The sequence below is a fragment of the Elephas maximus genome, chromosome 24 (genome assembly GCF_024166365.1).
Source record: "Elephas maximus indicus isolate mEleMax1 chromosome 24, mEleMax1 primary haplotype, whole genome shotgun sequence".
Taxonomy (NCBI): domain Eukaryota; kingdom Metazoa; phylum Chordata; class Mammalia; order Proboscidea; family Elephantidae; genus Elephas; species Elephas maximus.
Genome location: NC_064842.1, coordinates 42,046,905 through 42,065,241, shown reverse-complemented (window position 1 = coordinate 42,065,241; position 18,337 = coordinate 42,046,905). Strand labels below are relative to the sequence as shown.

At 38.1% G+C, this 18,337-nt stretch overlaps 1 protein-coding gene across 4 annotated transcripts in view; it reads left to right on the top strand.

Annotated features, from left to right (window-relative positions):
- Positions 1 to 18,337, top strand: part of ABL2 (ABL proto-oncogene 2, non-receptor tyrosine kinase) — a 115,388-nt gene that overhangs the window by 66,006 nt on the left and 31,045 nt on the right. Inside the window, exon 1 of one of the 4 annotated variants that reach the window (XM_049868398.1) lies at positions 9,211 to 18,242. The exons of 2 other annotated variants lie outside the window; for them this stretch is intronic. In XM_049868398.1, coding sequence (XP_049724355.1) covers positions 18,131 to 18,242 — 112 coding nt within the window. In that variant the 5' untranslated portion in view covers positions 9,211 to 18,130. Of the gene's footprint in view, positions 1 to 9,210; positions 18,243 to 18,337 lie in introns of those variants that run through there. One more of the 4 variants, XM_049868401.1, reaches the window with a different exon arrangement.

Below are 18,337 nucleotides of genomic sequence, written 5' to 3'. Positions count from 1 at the left end.
CTCCCAACCTTTCAGTTTGCAGCCGAGTGCTTAACCACTGCACCACTAGGAATCTTTTGCATACCCTATAGTATCGAGCAAATAGTAAAACCCTGCTGTAAGTAGGGTCCAAAATGTGGTATATGTTATTATCAGTGTGACCCTGCATAGATTGTCAGCAGTTTTTAGAGCCATTCACCAGTCATGATAAATCAGAACTGTAGCCCCTTGGACAGAGTAGTTGTTCAATTTTTTTTGAGTGAATGAGAATTTATATTAATGCCAATTCAAATTATTAAAGTTCCCACTTTCCATATAATTCTTTGTTATTCTCAAATACAACTGTGTTGGGGTTTTGTATTATGCTTTTTTTTTAAAGAAAGGCATTGTTTAATGTCTGGTCACAATGACTAAAATAATCTGCCTTTGTTACCAAGTTTTTCTGTAGAGTTGGTTAGAATTAAAACTATATGTATTCTAAATTTTTATGTGCTTTAGGTAAAGTTCACAGCACAAATTAGTTTCTCACTCAAAAATTTATATACAAATTATTCTGTGGCATTGGTTACAATCCCTGGAATGTGCCAGGACTCTCCTCCTTTCCACCCCAGGTTCCCCATGTCCATTCCTCCAATTTTCTTGCCCTTCTTGCTTTGTTGTCTTTGCTTTTGGGCAGGTGTTGCCCATTTGGTCTCATATATTTGATTGAACTAAGAAGCATGTTCCTCATGTGTCTTATTGTTTTATAGGCCTGTCTAATCTTTGGCTGAAAGCTTGACTTTTTAGAGTGGCTCCAGTTCTGAGTTAGCAGGGTGTCCGGAGAACATAGTCTCAGGTGTTCCTCCAGTCTCAGACCATGGAGTCTGGTCTTTTTTTTTTTTATTGTGCTTTAAGTGAAAGTTTACAAATCAAGTCAGTCTTGCACACACCTTGCTACATACTCCCAGTTGCTCTCCTCATAATGAGACAGCCCGCTCCCTCCCTCCGCTCTCTCTTTTCCTTTTCTATTTCGCTAGCCTCCAATCCTCCCCTTCCCTAACATCCCCCCTCCAAGGAGGAGATGCCAACATAGTCTCAAGTGACCACTCGATCCAAGAAGCTCACTCCTCACCAGCCTGGTCTTTTTTTGTGAGTTTGAATTTTGTTTTACATTTTTCTCCTGCTCTGTCTGGGACCCTCTATTGTGATCCCTGTCAGAATGGTTGGTGGTGGTATCTGGGCACCGTCTAGCTCATCTGGGCCCAGACTGGTGGAGGCTGTGGTTCATGTGGTCCATTAGTCCTTTAGACTAATATTTTTCTCATTTTTTTTGGTTTTCTTCTTTATCATTTGCTCCAGACTGAAAGGGACCAATAGATGTATCTTAGATGGCCACTTGCAAGCTTTTAAGATCCCCAGTGCTACTCACCAAAGTAGGAGGTAGAACATTTTCTTTATGAACTATGTTATGCCAGTTGACTGAGATGGCCCCCGAGACCATGGTCCCAAGCTCTCAGCCGCAGTAACTTGGTCCCTCAAGATGTTTGGGCGTGTCTGGAAAGCTTCTATGGCTTTGCCTTGGTCGAATTGTGCTGACTTCACCTATATTGTGCATTGTCTTCCCTTCCTCTTCCCATAAACCACCAACAGAAACCCCGGGACCATACTTTATTTTTTCTTTGGAGTTTTCATAATGTATTATGCAGTTTGCTGTCGTTAATCACCCTTTGCCTGGGATTCCTTCTTCCTTATCCATCTTACCTTCTTCAAGTGGTTGATGTACAATGACTTGCCAAGTTAGTGTTTTTAAACTGAAAGTGGTACACCCAGGGGCACAGATCTCATCTCAGTACTGACATATCCCTGGTGCCTGGTACAAAGTGGATGCTCAGCAAATATTTGAACAAATTAATACATTGATGAATTATTGATAGTTATGCATTTTAGAGTATCCTATAAAAAATTTTTTTTTTTTTTTTTTTATGGATTAAGTGGTTAAGCGCTTGGCTGCTAACCAAAAGGTTGTCAATTTAAACTCACCAGTGCTCCATGGGAGAAAGATGTGGCACCTTGCTTCCGTAAAGATGAAAACCCTATAGGACAGTTTTACTCTGTCCTCTAGGGTCGCTATGAGTTGGAATCAGCTCTACAGCGATGAGTTTTTGGGTTTGATGGATTAAGTTATTTTCTTTGTGCGTACACACATTCATACACATTCCATGCACAGAAACTGTAGAACGTGTGTGTATGAGCAGTTGTTGTGTGCTTACATAGTCTTAAACAGCTGATTGCTTAGATTACAGAGGATTGTATTATAGATCTTTAGGAATGATTTAGGTTTATTTGTGAGTCTCTCCCTAGGAATGTCAGCTCTGAGCTTGCATTGAAGTCATCATACCAGGTGCTAGCTACATTGACTTTGGAGATTCCATGAAGGAAAGAGGATTGGCACATTCCTTTCATCCCTTAGATGTTTCATTATCTTTTGCCTAAATGACACAGGCAATGATTTGTTTCTGCTAAGATGCAAAGGTCTTGGAATGCTAAACTGCACAAGTTTTAGACATTTTTAGGAAGGGCCTTACTTTCCTCTAAATTTTTTATCACAATTTTGTACAGAAAGGTATTTATATCTAAGTGTGGAAATTCCAGGTTCAGGTTCAGCTGCAAATTCTCATCTGTAAGTATTGCTAAAAATGATTGTTCTATCATGTGATCTTTATGGCATTTTATTATTTTCATATAACTGGTATGAAAATGTGCCTCAACCATTTTTGGCTTTTTTTCAAATTATCATGCAATAGATTCAACTTTTTTTGTTTGGTATACAATTCTATGAATTTTAACACATGTAGGTTCATATAACCCCACCATCAGAACAGTTCCATCACCTCAAAAAACCCTCTTGTGCAATTCTTTTGAAGTCACATCCTCCCCAATTCCTAGCCCCTGTAGTTTTGTCTTTTTGAGCTTGTCATATGAAATAATATAGTATGTAACCTTTCGATATTAGCTTCTTTTGGAAAGAAGCATGCTATCAGTAGTTTATTCCTTTTTATGGCTGAGTAATAATCCATTGTATGGATGTACCATAGTTTGTTTATTCAGTTATCTGTTGAAGGACATTTAGGTTGTTTCCAGTTTTGGGCAGTTATGAATAGAGTTGCTATAAACATTGTATACAGGTTTTTGTGTGAACGTAAGTTTTCATTTCTCCAGGCTAAATACCCAGAAGTGGAATCGCTGGGTCATGTGGTAAGTGTATATCTTAAAAGAAAATGACCAACCGCTTTCCAGAGTGGCTGTACTGTTTTGCATTCCCTTCAACAACGTTGGCGGTTTGAACCTGCCTAGCAGCTTTGCATGAGAGAGACCTGGCAATCTGCTCTCGTAAAGATTACAGCCTAGAAAACTCTTACCTTTAATCTCTTTCAACAGTATTTTGTAGTTTCTGAGTATAAGTTTTACATTTCTTTTGTTAAATTTATTTCTAAGTATTTTTTTCTTTTTGATGCTATTGTGAATGGAATTTTCTTAATTTCATGTTTAAATTGCTTATTGTGTGTAGAAATAACAATTGATTTTTGAATACTGATCTTGTACCCTACAACCTGGATAAGTTCATTTCTTAGTTCTAATAATTTAGTGGTTTTTTTAGGGTTTTCTATATATTAGAATCATGTCATCTGCAAACAGAGATAGTTTTACTTCTTCCTTTCCAATCTGAGTGCCCTTTATTTCTTTTTCTTGCCTAATTGTTCTGGCTAGAACATGCAATATACAATATTGAATGAAGTAAGCGAGACCAGGCATCTTTGTCTTGTTTCTGGTCTTAGGTGGAAGGCTTTTATTTCAGTCGTTCACCATTAAGTATGGTATTAGCTGGGGGTTTTTCATAAATGCCCTTTATCACATTGAGGAAGTTTCCCTTCTCTTCCTATATTATTGTGTGTTTTTTTCATAAAAGACTATTGGATTTTGTCACATGCTTTTTCTGCATCTATTGAGGTGATCATGTGTTTTTTCCCTTTATTAATATGGAGTATTACATTGATGTTTGTATGTTGAACCAACATTGATTGCATTACTGGGATAAATTCCACTTCGTATGGAGCATGATCCTGATAGATTTGGTTTGCTAGTATTTATTCATTTTGAAGATTTTTGTATCTAATTTATAAGGGATAGTGACCTGTAGTTTCCTTTTTTTGTGATGCCTTTCTCTCTTCTAACGTCATTCTGGAGTCCCTGGTTGGTGCAAATGGTTAGTGTGCTCAGCTACTAACTGAAAAATCGGAAGTTGCAGTTCACCCAGAGAGAGGCACCTCAAAGGAAAGGCCTGGCAATCTGCTTCTGAAAAATCAGCCTTTGAAGTCCCTATGGAGTACAGTTCTACTCTGACACACATGGGGTCACCATGAGTTGGAGTTGACTATATGGCAACTTTTTTGTTTTTTAAATCATTCTACACATTTCACTCCCTCATCATGGAAGAGGCCTTATTTTACTCATTCATTTCTAACCTCAGATCAGAGATCAAATCCACTACCTAAGTGCATAAAGCCAAACAGCCGTGTGATTGTGGTGGCCCTGTAAACGTTCTGATTTTTGCAATCCAGGGCAAGTGACCTCTGGCACAGTAGGATATTAAATAAAGCATACACACTTCTGCAATACTATTATGCTTCTGTTGTTCTTTGCTATTAATAGGGTGGCTTTGGTTTTTTCGTAGTTATTAATTGCCCAAGATTTCAAGGCTTTTTTTTTTTTTTAAGTACCAGAGGCATTTGGTCCCTGAGTGGTGCAGTTAACACATTTGACTACTAACCTAAAGGTTGATGGTTCAAACCCACCCAGTGGTGCCGCAGAAGAAAAGGCCTGGCAACCTGCTTTCATAAATATTATAGCTGTGAAAACCCTATGGAGCAGCTCTGCTCTATAAACACATGGGGTCAGAATTGACTCATCAACAGTTGGTTTTTTGGTAAGTACCAGAGGCAAAATTCTAAACCCTTCTCCAAAATTGTATCCCTTCCTCATACTACACAGGTCTGTTATCTGAGAAATTGTATAATAGTATTTTTCTAGCAGAGTTAAAATGAGGAATAGCGATAATGTATGTAAAGTGCTTGGCTTATATGAGCAAGTATATGACGGGGTTCCATTCCAACGACTGTATTCTGATGCATACTTCTCAGTTTTCATTATTTTTGCCTTTTTTTAAATTGGTATCAATCCAATATTTGAACATCTATGAGTGAATTCAGGAACGTAATGAAAAGTTTAATAAACTGGAAAAATCCATAAACAGGCAGCAATCAAATTCAGAAGATTAACAATAAAATGACAGAAGTAGACAACTCAATAGAAAGTCAGAGGAGCGTAATTGAACAAGTGGAAGGCAGAACTGGTGAATTTGAAGATACAGCACTTGGCACCAATATATTTGAAGAAAGATAAAGAATTAAAAAAAATGAAGAAACCTTAAGAATTATGTGGGACTCTATCAAGAGAAATAACCTACAAGTGATTGGAGTACCAGAACACCGAGTGATAACAGAAAATACAGAGAGAATTGCTGAAGATTTGTTGGCAGAAAACTTCCCTGATATCATGAAAGATGAGACGATATCTATCCAAGATGCTCATCAGACTCCACATTAGATTTTAAAAGAAAGTCACCAAGACATAATCAAACTTGCCAAAACCAAAGATAAAGAGAGAATTATAAGAGCAGCTAGGGATAAACGAAAAGTCACCTACAAAGGAGAGCCAATAAGAATAAGCTCAGACTCCTCGGCAGAAGCAGGAGACTTCAACACACCACTTTCGGTGAAGGACAGGACATCCAGAAAGAAAAGCACAATGAAGACAGAGAAGATCCAAATGCCACAGTCAACCAACTTGACCTCATAGACATATACAGAACACTCCACCCAACAATAGAGAAATACGCTTTGTTTTCTAGTGTACATGGAACATTCTCTAGAATAGACCACACATTAGGTCATAAAGCAAGCCTTAGAATCCAAAACATTGAAATATTACAAAGCGTCTTCTCTGACCATAAAGCCATGAAAGTAGAGATCAGTAACAGAAAAAGCAGAGAAAAGAAATCGAACACTTGGAAACTGAAGAGGACCCTGCTCAAAAAAGACTGGATTATAGAAGACATTAAGGATGGAATAAAGAAATTCATAGAATCCAGGGAGAATGAAAACATGTCCTATCAGAACCTTTGGGACACAGCAAAAGCAGTCCTCAGAGGTCAGTTTATATCAATAAATGCACACGTACCAAAAGAAGAAAGGGCCAGATCAAAGAATTATCCCTATAACATAAACAGAGAGCAACAAAAGAAACCCTGAGGCACCAGAAGAAAGCAAATAATAAAAATTAGAGCAGAATTAAATGAAATAGAAAACAGAAAAACAATGAAAAGAATTAACACCACCAAAAGCTGGTTCTTTGAAATGATCAACAAAATTGATAAACCACTGGCCAAACTGACAAAAGAAAAACAGGAGAGGAAGCAGATAACCTGAATAAGAAATGAGGTGGGTGATATTATAATAGACCCAACTGAAATTAAAAGAATCGTATCAGATTACTATGAAAAATTGTACTCTAACAAATTTGAAAACCTAGAAGAAATGGATGAATTCCTAGAAACACACTACCTACCTAAACTAACACAAACAGAGGTAGAGCAACTAAATAGACCCATAACAAAAGAAGAGATTGAAATGGTAATCAGGAAACTCCCATCAAAAAAAAAGCCCTGGTGAACGGCTTTACTGCAGAGTTCTACCAAACTTCCAGAGAAGAGTTTAACACCACTACTACTAAAGGTATTTCAGAGCATAGAAAAGGACGGAATACTCCCAAACTCATTCTGTGAAGCCAGCATATCCCTGATATCAAAACCAGGTAAAGGCACCACAAAAAAAAAAGAAAATTACAGACCTGTATCCCTCATACACTTAGATGCAAAAATCCTCAACAAAATTCTAGCCAATAGAATTCAACAATGTATCAAAAAAATAATTCACCGTGACCAAGTGGGATTCATACCAGGTATGCAGGGATGGTTCAACATTAGGAAAACAATGTAATCCATCATATAAATAAAGCAAAAGAATGGCATGGTTTTATCAATTAATAGAAAAGGTATTTGACAAAGTTCAACACCCATTCATGATAAAAACTCTTAGCAAAATAGGAATAGAAGGAAAATTCCTCAACATAATAAAGGGCATTTATACAGAGCCAACAGCCAACATCATCCTAAATGGAGAGAATCTGAAAGCATTCCCCTTGAGATCGAGAACCAGACGAGGATGCCCTTTATCACCAGTCTTATTCGGCATTGTGCTGGAGGTCCTCTCCAGAGCAATTAGGCTAGATAAAGAAATAAAGGGCATCCAGATTGCCAAGGAAGAAGTAAAAGTATCTCTATTTGCAGATGACCTGATCTTATACACAGAAAACCCTAAAGAATCCTCAAGAAAGCTACTGAAACTGATAAAAGAGTTCAGCAGAGTATCGGGATACAGGATAAACATAGAAAAATCAGTTGGATTCCTCTACACCAACAAAAAGGACATCGAAGAGGAAATCACCAAATCAGTACCATTTACAGTAGCCCCCAAGGAGATAAAATACTTAAGAATAAATCTTACCAGAGATGTAAAAGACCTATACGAAGAAAACTACAAGACACTACTGCAAGAAACCAAAAGAGACCTACATAAGAGGAAAAACATACCTTGCTCATGGATAGGAAGACTTAACATTATAAAAATGTCTGTTCTACCAAAAGCAATCTGTAGATGCAACACAGTTCTGATCCAAATTCCAACATTTTCAATGAGTTGGAGAAACACATCACCAACTTCATATGGAAGGGAAAGAGTCCCCAGATATGTAAAGCATTGCTGAAAAAGAACAAAGTGGGAGGCCTCACTCTTCCTGATTTTAGAACCTATTATACCACCACAGTAGTCAAAAGAGCCTGGTACTGGTACAACAACAGATACATAGACCAATGGAACAGAATTGAGAATCCAGACATAAATCCATCCACATATGAGCAGTTGAGATTTGACAAAGGCCAGAAGTCAGTTAAATGGGGAAAAGACAGTCTATTTAACAAATGGTGCTGGCATAACTGGATATCCATCTGCCAAAAAATAAGACCCATATCTCATACCATGCACAAAAACTAACTCAAAATGGATAAAAGACCTAAATATAAGATCCAAAACTATAAAGATCATGGAAGAAAAAATAGGGACTATGTTAGGAGCCCTAATACATGGTATAAACAGCATATAAAACATTACTGACAGTACAGAAAAGAAACTAGATAACTAGGAGCTCCTAAAAATCAAACACCTGTGCTCATCGAAAGACTTCACCAAAAGAGTGAAAAGATTACCTATAGCCTGGGAAAAAGTTTTCAGCTATGACATTTCTGATCAGCGTCTGATCTCTAGAATCTGTGTGATACTGCAAAAACTCAACTACAAAAAGACAACCCAATCAAAAAATGAGCAAAAGATATGAACAGACACTTCACTAAAGAGGACATTCAGGTAGCTAACAGACACATGAGAAAATGCTCAGGATCATTAGCCATTAGAGAAATGCAAGTCAAAACTACAATGAGATTCCATCTCACTCCAACAAGGCTGGCATTAATCCAAAAAACACAAAATAATAAATGTTGGAGAGGTTATGGAGAGACTGGAACACTTATACACTGCTGGTGGGAATGTAAAATGGTACAACCACTTTGGAAATCAATTTGGCGCTTCCTTATAAAGCCAGAAATAGAACTACCATACGACCCAGCAATTTCACTCTTTGGAATATGTCCTAGAGAAATAAGAGCCTTTACACGAACAGATACATGCATACCCATGTTCACTGCAGCACTGTTTATAATAGCAAAAAGAAGGAAGCAACCAAGGTGCCCATCAATGGATGAATGGATAAATTATGGTATATTCACACAATAGAATACTACTCATCGATTAAAAACAGTGATGAATGTGTGAAACATTTCATAACATGGAGGAATCTGGAAGGCATTATGCTGAGTGAAATTAGTTGCATAAGGACAAATACTGTATAAGAGCACTATTATAAAAACTAGAGAAACAGTTTAAACAGAGAAGAAAATATTCTTTATGGTTACGAGAGGGGGCAGGGAGGGAGGGTGGGAGTGGGGTTTTCACTAGATAGTAAATAAGAACTACTTTAGGTGATGGGAAAGACAACACACAATATAGGCAAGGTCAGCACAACTGGACTAAACCAAAAGCAAAGAAGTTTCCTGAATAAACTGAACACTTCAAAGGCCAGCGTAGCAGGGGCAGGGGTTTGGGGACCATGGTTTCAGGGGACATCTAATTCAATTGGCATAATAAAATATATTAAAAAAACATTCTGCATCTCACTTTGGAGAGTGGAGTCTGGGGTCTTAAATGCTAGCAAGCGGCTATCTAAGATACATCAATTGGTCTCAACCCACCTGGAGCAAAGGAGAATGAAGAACACCAAGGACACAAGGTAATTACGAGCCCGAGAGACAGGGCGACAGAAACCAGAGACTGTGTCAACCTAAGACCAGAAGAACTAGATGGTGCCCAGCTACAACTGATGACTGCCCTGACAGGGAACACAACAGAGAACCCCTGAGGGAGCAGGAGAGCAGTGGGGTGCAGACCTCAAATTCTCATAAAAAGACCAGGCTTAATGGTCTGAGACTAGAAGGATCCCAGTGTTCATGGTCCCCAGACCTTCTGTTAGCCCAAGACAGGAATCATTTTCAAAGCCAACTCTTCGGGATTGGATTGGACTATGGGACAAAAATGATACTGGTGAAGAGTGAGCTTCTTGGATTAAGTAGACACATGAGACTATGTAGACATCTCCTATCTGGAAGGGAGGTGAGAGGGCAGAGGGGGTCAGAAGGTTGCTGAATGGTCACTAAAATAGAGAGTGGAGGGAAGGAGTGTGCTGTCTTATTAGGGGGAGAGCAACTAGGAGTATATAGCAAAGTGTATATAAATTTTTGTATGAGAGATGGACTTGATTTTTAAACTTTCGTTTAAATAAAAAAAGCTAGTTTTGCTTAAGAATTTTCTTGATGGAGTAAAAATATCTTAAAATCTTGATTCTCAGATATGTATCTTGTCTTTTTAATAATTTATATGACAAAACGGAAAGACAAAGCACTTCTGGGGCATACTGAGGAAACCCTGGTGGCTTAGTGGTTAAGTGTTACGGCTGCTACATAAAAGGTCGGCAGTTCGAATCCGCCAGGTGCTCCTTGGAAACTCTATGGGGGCAGTTCTACTCTGTCCTATAGGGTCGTTATGAGTCGGAATCGGCTCTATGGCACTGGGTTTGGTTTTTGGGGCATAATGAAATATGATATTTGCCTTGAAGGAAAGCCATTGTTTGAGTTGTGAGCTGAACTGGTTACTTTTCTCTTGGGAACACTATTTTTACTTGAAAGAGTGAATGACAGGACTGTTCAGAATTGGGATTTTGGTAGACATTTTCTCAAAAATGAATGAAATGAATCTGCTACTTCAAAGAAAACAATTGACAGTATTTGTTGGCAGCGGTAAAATTTGAGCTTTTAAGCAAAGTTGAATTTAAGAAAGTTAGTAACTACCACTGTGAGCTTTACAGCTTCGCAGAATTAAAACTTTTCTGATGAGATTGGTCATGACAGTAATGAATATGATATATCAATACCGTACAATTAAATATATCAACACTTGATGAGCCAGTACTTTCCAGGTTATCACTGCATGATATAAAATCATGCATGGGTAAAAGACCCATTCAAAGTATAAGATAGACCAATGAGTTTTAATGTATGGAAATTGACATGGTTTCAGATTCTACATTATAACTACCACTGGTGTAGTACCAAAGAAGAATAATCTGAAAGGATCTTGAAATATCCCTTCTTTTTTACATCTGCACAATGAGATTTTCATATACTTCAGCCAAGGTAACATCACAACAAACTGAATGCAGAATGAGAATCCTACTGTCTTTACTATGCCATATATTAAACAGATTTGTGAAAAAAAAAGGCAGTGCTACTTTTTTTTTGGAAAAATGCTATTTTTAATAAAATGTGTTATGTTAATATAATGGGTTTATTGTTTTTAAGTTAGTAAATATTCAGATTTCTTCATTTTAACTTTAAATATGGTAAATAATGATAGATATAACCAATATGAACAAAAAGTCTTTAGAGACTTCAATAATTTTTAGTAGTATAAAAAGGTCTTGAGCAAAAAAGTTTGAAAACTGCTGCCCCAGGAACCGAAAGAAATAGGGAAAAGAAAATTATTTTAGTAATCATATTTTTGGTAATGAAGTTGGTATTTTATTCTGAGAATGGTTTATGTATAATGTAGAATAAAGCAAGTGAATAATTATATGACATTCTGTTCTGTGTCCTTGAGAAGACAAAAAGGTAGAAGAGGTAAGGAAAAACCCAGTAGTTTTTTTGCTTTAATGAAAAGTAATGTTAGTATGAACTCACGATGGGTTTTATCTTCAAATATTTATCTCCTAGTTTTGTCCATTGAAAAGATCGAAAAAAAAAATGACCAGCTCAGTACCAGCGAGCACCCCTAGTGCCCAGATTATGGTCTTTAAATACAAGATCTTCTTAGATAAATGGGTATTTTCATGTGTAGGGCAAGAAATGGAGTCCCTGGATGGTGCAAACAATTAGTGCACTTGGCTGCTGACCAAAAGATTAGAGGTTCCAGTCCACCCAGAGGCATCCAAGGAAATTTATTTCCAAAAAATTAGCCACTAAGAACTCTATGGAGCACAGTTTTACTCTGACACACATGCGGTTGCCATGAGTCATTTGATTCCATGGCAAAAGTTATTTACTGGGGCAAGAAATACTCAAGAAAAATGAGAAGCTAATTTGCTCTGTAAACCTTCACCTAAAGCACAATTAAAAAAAAAAAAATACTGAGAATTAAGTATCTATGCCATCTTTCTATATGAACAGCATCATGGGGTGACCAAATAATGCCCTTTTTTATGCAAACGACATGTGCCTTCTGTGTTTGTTTGCTGGCCATGCCCTCCTCTGTGAGGTATTTTTGTAAAAGCACTTTTTTAAAACAGCAACATGGCAAAGAGGATTGCTATGGTGGCACTTGTGAGGGTGCCTCTTATAGGGGGAGGGCTTGGCCGGCAAACAAATGCAGAAGGCACACATTATTTGGGTAAAAATAGGTAAATATGGAGAAGTTTCTCCTTGTAGAAGCATTGCAGCTAATAAGGAATGATGGAATATTCCCATTTTGCAACCTGTAATAAATAACGGGTGAAGGGATTGAACATCCAAGGATAACGTCACATAAAGAGATGACCAGGGTATGCCTGCTCTTACTGTTAGGCGCCGTTGAGTCCCTTCCCACTCATAGCCACCCTGTGTTCAACAGAACAAAAACACTGCCTGGTCGTAGGCCATTCTCACAATAGTTATGCTTTAGCCCATCATTGCAGCCACTGTGTCATGTCAGTGCATCTTATTGAACATCTCTTTTTCGCCCATCCTCTATTCTACCAAGCATGATGCCCTTTTCCGGGGACTGATTCCTCCTGATAACATGTCCACGGTATGTGAGACAAGTCTTCTTCCAAGACGGATTTGTTTGTTCTAATGGCAGCCCAGGGTATATTCAGTATTCTTTGCCCACACCATAATTCAAAGGCATCAATTCTTTTTCAGTCTTCCTTTTTCATTGTCCAGCTTTCACATGCGTACAAGGTGATTGACAACACCGTGGCTTGGGTCAGGTGCACGTTAGTCGTTACAGTGATGTCTATGCTTTTTAACACTTTAAAAAGATCTTTTGCAGTAGGTTTGCCCAATGCAATGCATCGTTTGATTTCTTGACTGCTGCTTCCATGGGCATTGATTGTGGATCCAAGTAAAATGAAATTCTTGACAACTTCAGTCTTCTCTGTTTATCATGATGTTGCTTATCAGTCCAGTTGGAAGGAGTTTTTCTTTATGTTGAGGTGTAATCCATACTGAAGGCTGTGGTCTTTGATCTTCACCAGTAAGTGCTTCAAGTCCTCTTCACTTTCAGCAAGTAAGGTTGTGCATCTGTGTATTGAAGGTGGTTAATGAATCTTTCTCCAATCCCGGTGCTGCATTCTTATTCATATACTCCAGCTTCTCAGATCATTTGATACGTATTGAATAAGTATGGTGAAAGGATATAACCCTGGCACACACCTTTCCTGATTTTAAACCACGCGGTATCCCCTTGTTCTGTTCAGGTGACAGCCTCTTTTTTCTATGTACGTGTTCCTCATGAGCACAATTTAGTGTTCCGGAATTCTCATTCTTCATAACGTTATCCATAATTTGCCATGATCCACACAGTTGAATGCCTTTGCATAGTCAAAACACAGGTAGACATCTCTTTGGTATTCTCTGCTTTCACCAGGATCCATCTGGCATCAGCAGTGATAATCACTTGTTCCATGTCCTCTTCTGAATCCGACTTGAAGTTCTGGCAGTTCCCTGTTGATGTACTGCTGCAACTGCTTTTGAATGATCTTCAGTAAAATTTTGCTTGTGTGTGATATTAATGATATTAATGATAATGTTCAATAATTTCCACATTCTGTTGGATCACCTTTCTTTGGAATAGGTACAAATATGGATCTCTTTCAGTCGGTTGGCCAAGTAGAAATAGCTGTCTCCCAAATTTCTTGGCATATATGAGTGAGCACATCCAGCGCTGCATCTTTATTGAAACTCTCAATTGGTATTCTCTCAATTCCTGGAGCCTTGTTTTTCACCCGTGCTTTCGGGGCAGCTTGGAGTTCTTCGTTCAGTACTATTGGTTCTTGATGATATGCTACCCCCTGAAATGGCTGAATGTCAAACAGTTCTTTTTGGTACAGTGAGTTTCTATATTCTTTCATCTTCTTTTGACGCTTCCTACATTGTTTGGTATTTTGCCCATAGAATCCTTCAGTATTGTGATTCAAGGCTTGAATTTTTTCTTCAGTTCTTTCAGCTTGAGAAATGCCAAGTGTGTTCTTCCCTTTTGGTTTTCTATCTCCAGGTTTTTGCAAACTTCACTGTAATACTTTGTCTTCTCAAGCCGCCATTTGAAATCTGTGCAACTCTTTTACTTCATTTTTTCTGTTTGCTTTAGCTACTGTACATTCAAGAGCAAGTTTCAGAATCTCTGCTGACATCCATTTTGGTCTTTTCTTTCCTGTCTCTTTAATGCCCCCTTGCTTTCTTCATGCGTGATGTCCTTGATATTCTACAACTTGCCTGGTCTTCGGTCATTAGTGTTCAATACATCAAATCTATTCTTGAGATGGTCTCTAAATTCAGGTGGGATAAACTCAAGGTTGTACTTTGGCTCTCGTGGACTTGTTCTAACTTTTTTCAACTTGAACTTGCATATGAGCAAGTGATGGTCTGTTCCATAATCGGCCCCTGGCCTTGTTCTGACTGGTGATATTGAGCTTTTCCATTGTCTTTTTCCACAGATGTAGCTGACTTGATTCCTGTGTATTCCATCTGGCAAGGTTCATGTGTATAGTCACTGATTATGTTGTTGAAAAAAGGTATTTGCAATGAAGAAGTTGTTGGTCTTGCAAAACTCTATCACCCCATCTCCAGCATCGTTTCTATTGCCAAGGCCATATTTTTCAACTACTAATCCCTAATGAGTCGGAATCGACTCGAGGGCACTGGGTTTTTGGGATCCATCTTTGTTTCCAGCTTTCACATTCTAATCCCCAGTAATTATCAGTGCATCTTGATTGCATTTTCAATCAATTTCAGACTGTAGAAGTTGGTAAAAATCTTCAATTTCTTTCTTCTTGGGCCTCAGTGGTTGATGTGTAAATTTGAATAGTAGTCATATTAACTGGTCTTCTGTTGTAGCCGTATGGGTATTATCCTATTACTGACAGCGTTGTACTTCAGCATAGATGTTGAAATGTGCTTTTTGACGATGAGTGTGATACCATTCTTTTTCATTCAGTCATTCCCAGCACAGCAGACCATTATGATTGTCTGATTCAAAATGGCCAATACCAGTCCACTTCAGCTCACTAATGTCTAGGATATTGATGTTTATGCGTTCCTTTTCATTTCTGACGATTTCAATTTTCCTTGATTCATACTTCATACATTCTACATTCCTCTTAATGGATGTTTGCTGCGGTTTCTTCTCATCTTGAGTTGTGCCATATCAGCAAATGAAGGTCCGGAAAGCTTGACTCCATCCACGTCATTAAGGTTGACTCCACTTTGAGGAGGCAGCTCTTCCCCAGTCGTCTTTCAAGTGCCTTCCAACCTGGGGGCTCATCTTCCAGCACCTCAGACAGTGTTCCACTGCTGTTCCTAAGGTTTTCATTGACTAGTTTTTTTCAGCAGTAGACCACCAGATCCTTCTTCCTAGTCTTAGTCTGGAAGCTCAGCTGAAACCTGTCTACCATGGGTGACTCTGCTGGTATTTGAATACCAGTGGCAAAGCTTCCAGCACCATGCAAGCCACCAGAGCACGATAAACTGACAGATGCATGGGGGAAGATAATACCTACAGTTGGAAAACTGAACTGATCTTGCCCCCCCCCCCAAAAAAAAGCAAACTTAAATCTGATTAAGCCTATCATTTTATAGGGAATACAGAGGCTGGATCAACATATCAAACTATACCACGGGGATGCAATCAGCAAAATCCAAGCTGTGGGAAACTAGAGGATAACTGACCCAGTTTTTTCAACAACCAAATTACAAGTAGATAAAAATGATGGGGAGGGGAATGTGTGGGCAGAGGGGAAGGAAACATAGATTAAAACAAAAAGACTTATCAACCAGTTTTACTGTATACACATTATTTGAAACCTGGTTCAAATAATTAAACAATAAAACAAAAGATGTAACATTTGTTGAGACACTTGGAAATTCAGACTCTGGATGTTTAATATTAAGGATATTTTAAAAGTTGTTTAGGTATGATAATTGTATTGCATGTGTATGATTTTTTAAATAGTTTTAGAAGGAACCTTGGTGGCACAATGGTTAAGGGCATGGTTGCTAACCAAAATGTAAGTAGTTCGAATCCACCAGCTGCTTCTTGGAAACCCTATGGGGGCAAGTCTACTCTCCCATAGGGTTGCTATGAGTCAGAATCGACTCAGTGGCAACAGGTTTGGCTTTTTTTTGTTTGTTTGTTTTAGAAACGAACCCTGGTGGCACAGTGATTAAGTGCATGGCTGCTAAGTCAAAGGTCTGCAGCTGGAACCCACCAGCCACTCCACAGAGAAGGATGTGGCAGTCTGCTTCCGTGAATATCAGCCTTGGAAACCCTATGGGGCAGTCCTACTCTGTCGTGTGAGGTTGCTTTGAATCAAAATCAGCTTGATGGCAGTGGGTTTGGGTTTTTGTTTTTTGTTTTAGAGATACATACTTAAAGATGTCTGGAATTTGCTAGGAATAAATACAGAGGGAAAGAAGGAAGTAAAATTATAGATGAAATTTAAGATTGGCGATTACTTGAATGGTTGTTGAATTTTGTCAAATGTTTTCCTGCATAGATTGATGTTATTCTGTGATTTTTCTTCTTGATATGGTAGATAACATTGATTTTTGAAAACTGAAGAAACCTTGCGTCTGTGAAATAAACCCCACTTGGTCACAGTGTATACTTTTTTGTATATTTTAAAGGTGAGGCTGAGAGTGTGTGTGGGAAGAGTGGAAGGCAGATCTTTCCAGGAACACTTGGGATTTGGGAGCTTCTTCTTTATTCCAGTAGGTGGCGGTGTTAGAGAGGCACAGGATTACTAGGAGCTGGTGGCATTTAGGATGTCCTCTTTACTCCTGGTTACAATATAGCAGCAATTGAAATGTAACTATTAATTGTTGGCAATTTATGTAGCTGATTTGTTGATTAAATACTGAATCATATGATACAGAATCTAGTAATGTATAGAATATGGATTGTGGAGATCCTCGCCCTTAATGCTTTAATAATCCAGGAAAGAGAAAAACATGGTATTTGAAATTCCGAGTCATTAGTTGAATAACCTTTAGTCATTTAACTCTTGCTTTCCCTGTGAGGTTGACAGTACTAGCTTTTTAAAGGTTCATTTCATTGGAAAGGATAAGCGTTTTAAAAAACTGTAATAATTACCTATATCAAAGTCATTCTCTCTCTAATTTGGTTACATTATAATTTTATGTTTCAACTTCATGGAAGACTGTTTCAGTCCTGCTTTCCTGAATTTTACCGTTACAAAAACCTAGAGTAGTGTCTGGCAGGTAGTAGATGTTACATAGTTAAAACATTTTTTTGTTGTTATTTTTGGGGATTATATCACTAATACCCATTATTTGTAGATTTTACTAGTTCACTTTTCATAAAGTACTCTCATTTTTAGGTTCTTAGATTTTATTTAACTTTGTTTCTGCATATTAAAGATTAGACTTTTGCTTTTAAAATTTTTAACACTCAAAAGTATTCCATGCTATCGTGGCACATTTGTAACCTTTATTAGACCATAAAACCAAAATACTAGTGAAGGCATTCATGTTCTGGCTTCTGCGCTTATGAATCAGAGTTAAACTATTTCTTTGAGTTTGGATTTGTGGTTTCTTGAACTAATTTAAGTGACGTAAAAGATGACTCTTACTAGGTGTGTCCTCTCTTTTTTAAAAGTGTATTTGATGTTTTATTGTAAACAGGTTTCTCCAAGGAAACTTTACAGTCTCACCCTCCTCACCTCCTTAGGAATGAAAGCCCAGCTATACGTACCGATTCCTACGTGTTTTATTATTAAACTCTTACTCATGTGTGGGTTGTTTATTTATTTTTTAAAATATTCCTGGAGTTCTTGAAGTATTCTCTTTTCTGACTCAGTCTTCTGTTGATTACGAGACATTTTCCTTTAGGCCACTGTCCACTTACTTTGGGAACTGTGAATGTTTACCTTCTATTCGTTCCTTCTGGCCACTGGAGTGCATGAGTAAATGTCACATGCATGTGGTGTTGCCTGTCAGAGAGTGGAATTCTAAGACTTCCTCTCTCCATAGAACAGTTTAACTTTTGTGCTTCTGGACAGAAGTATGGTCCTTGGGACAGCCCTGCTTCCATCTAACAGTTATGGCCGGGATCAGGACACATCTCTTTGCTGCCTGTGTAGTGGGGCCTCAGAATCAGCTCTACCCAACCTGACAGGTATGGTTCAGAGTTAATAGTTTGGGGATGATAGATAACGGTAACAATCAAGTGTGAATGAAGATTTCAAAAAATTATCCTGTATCTACTACTGT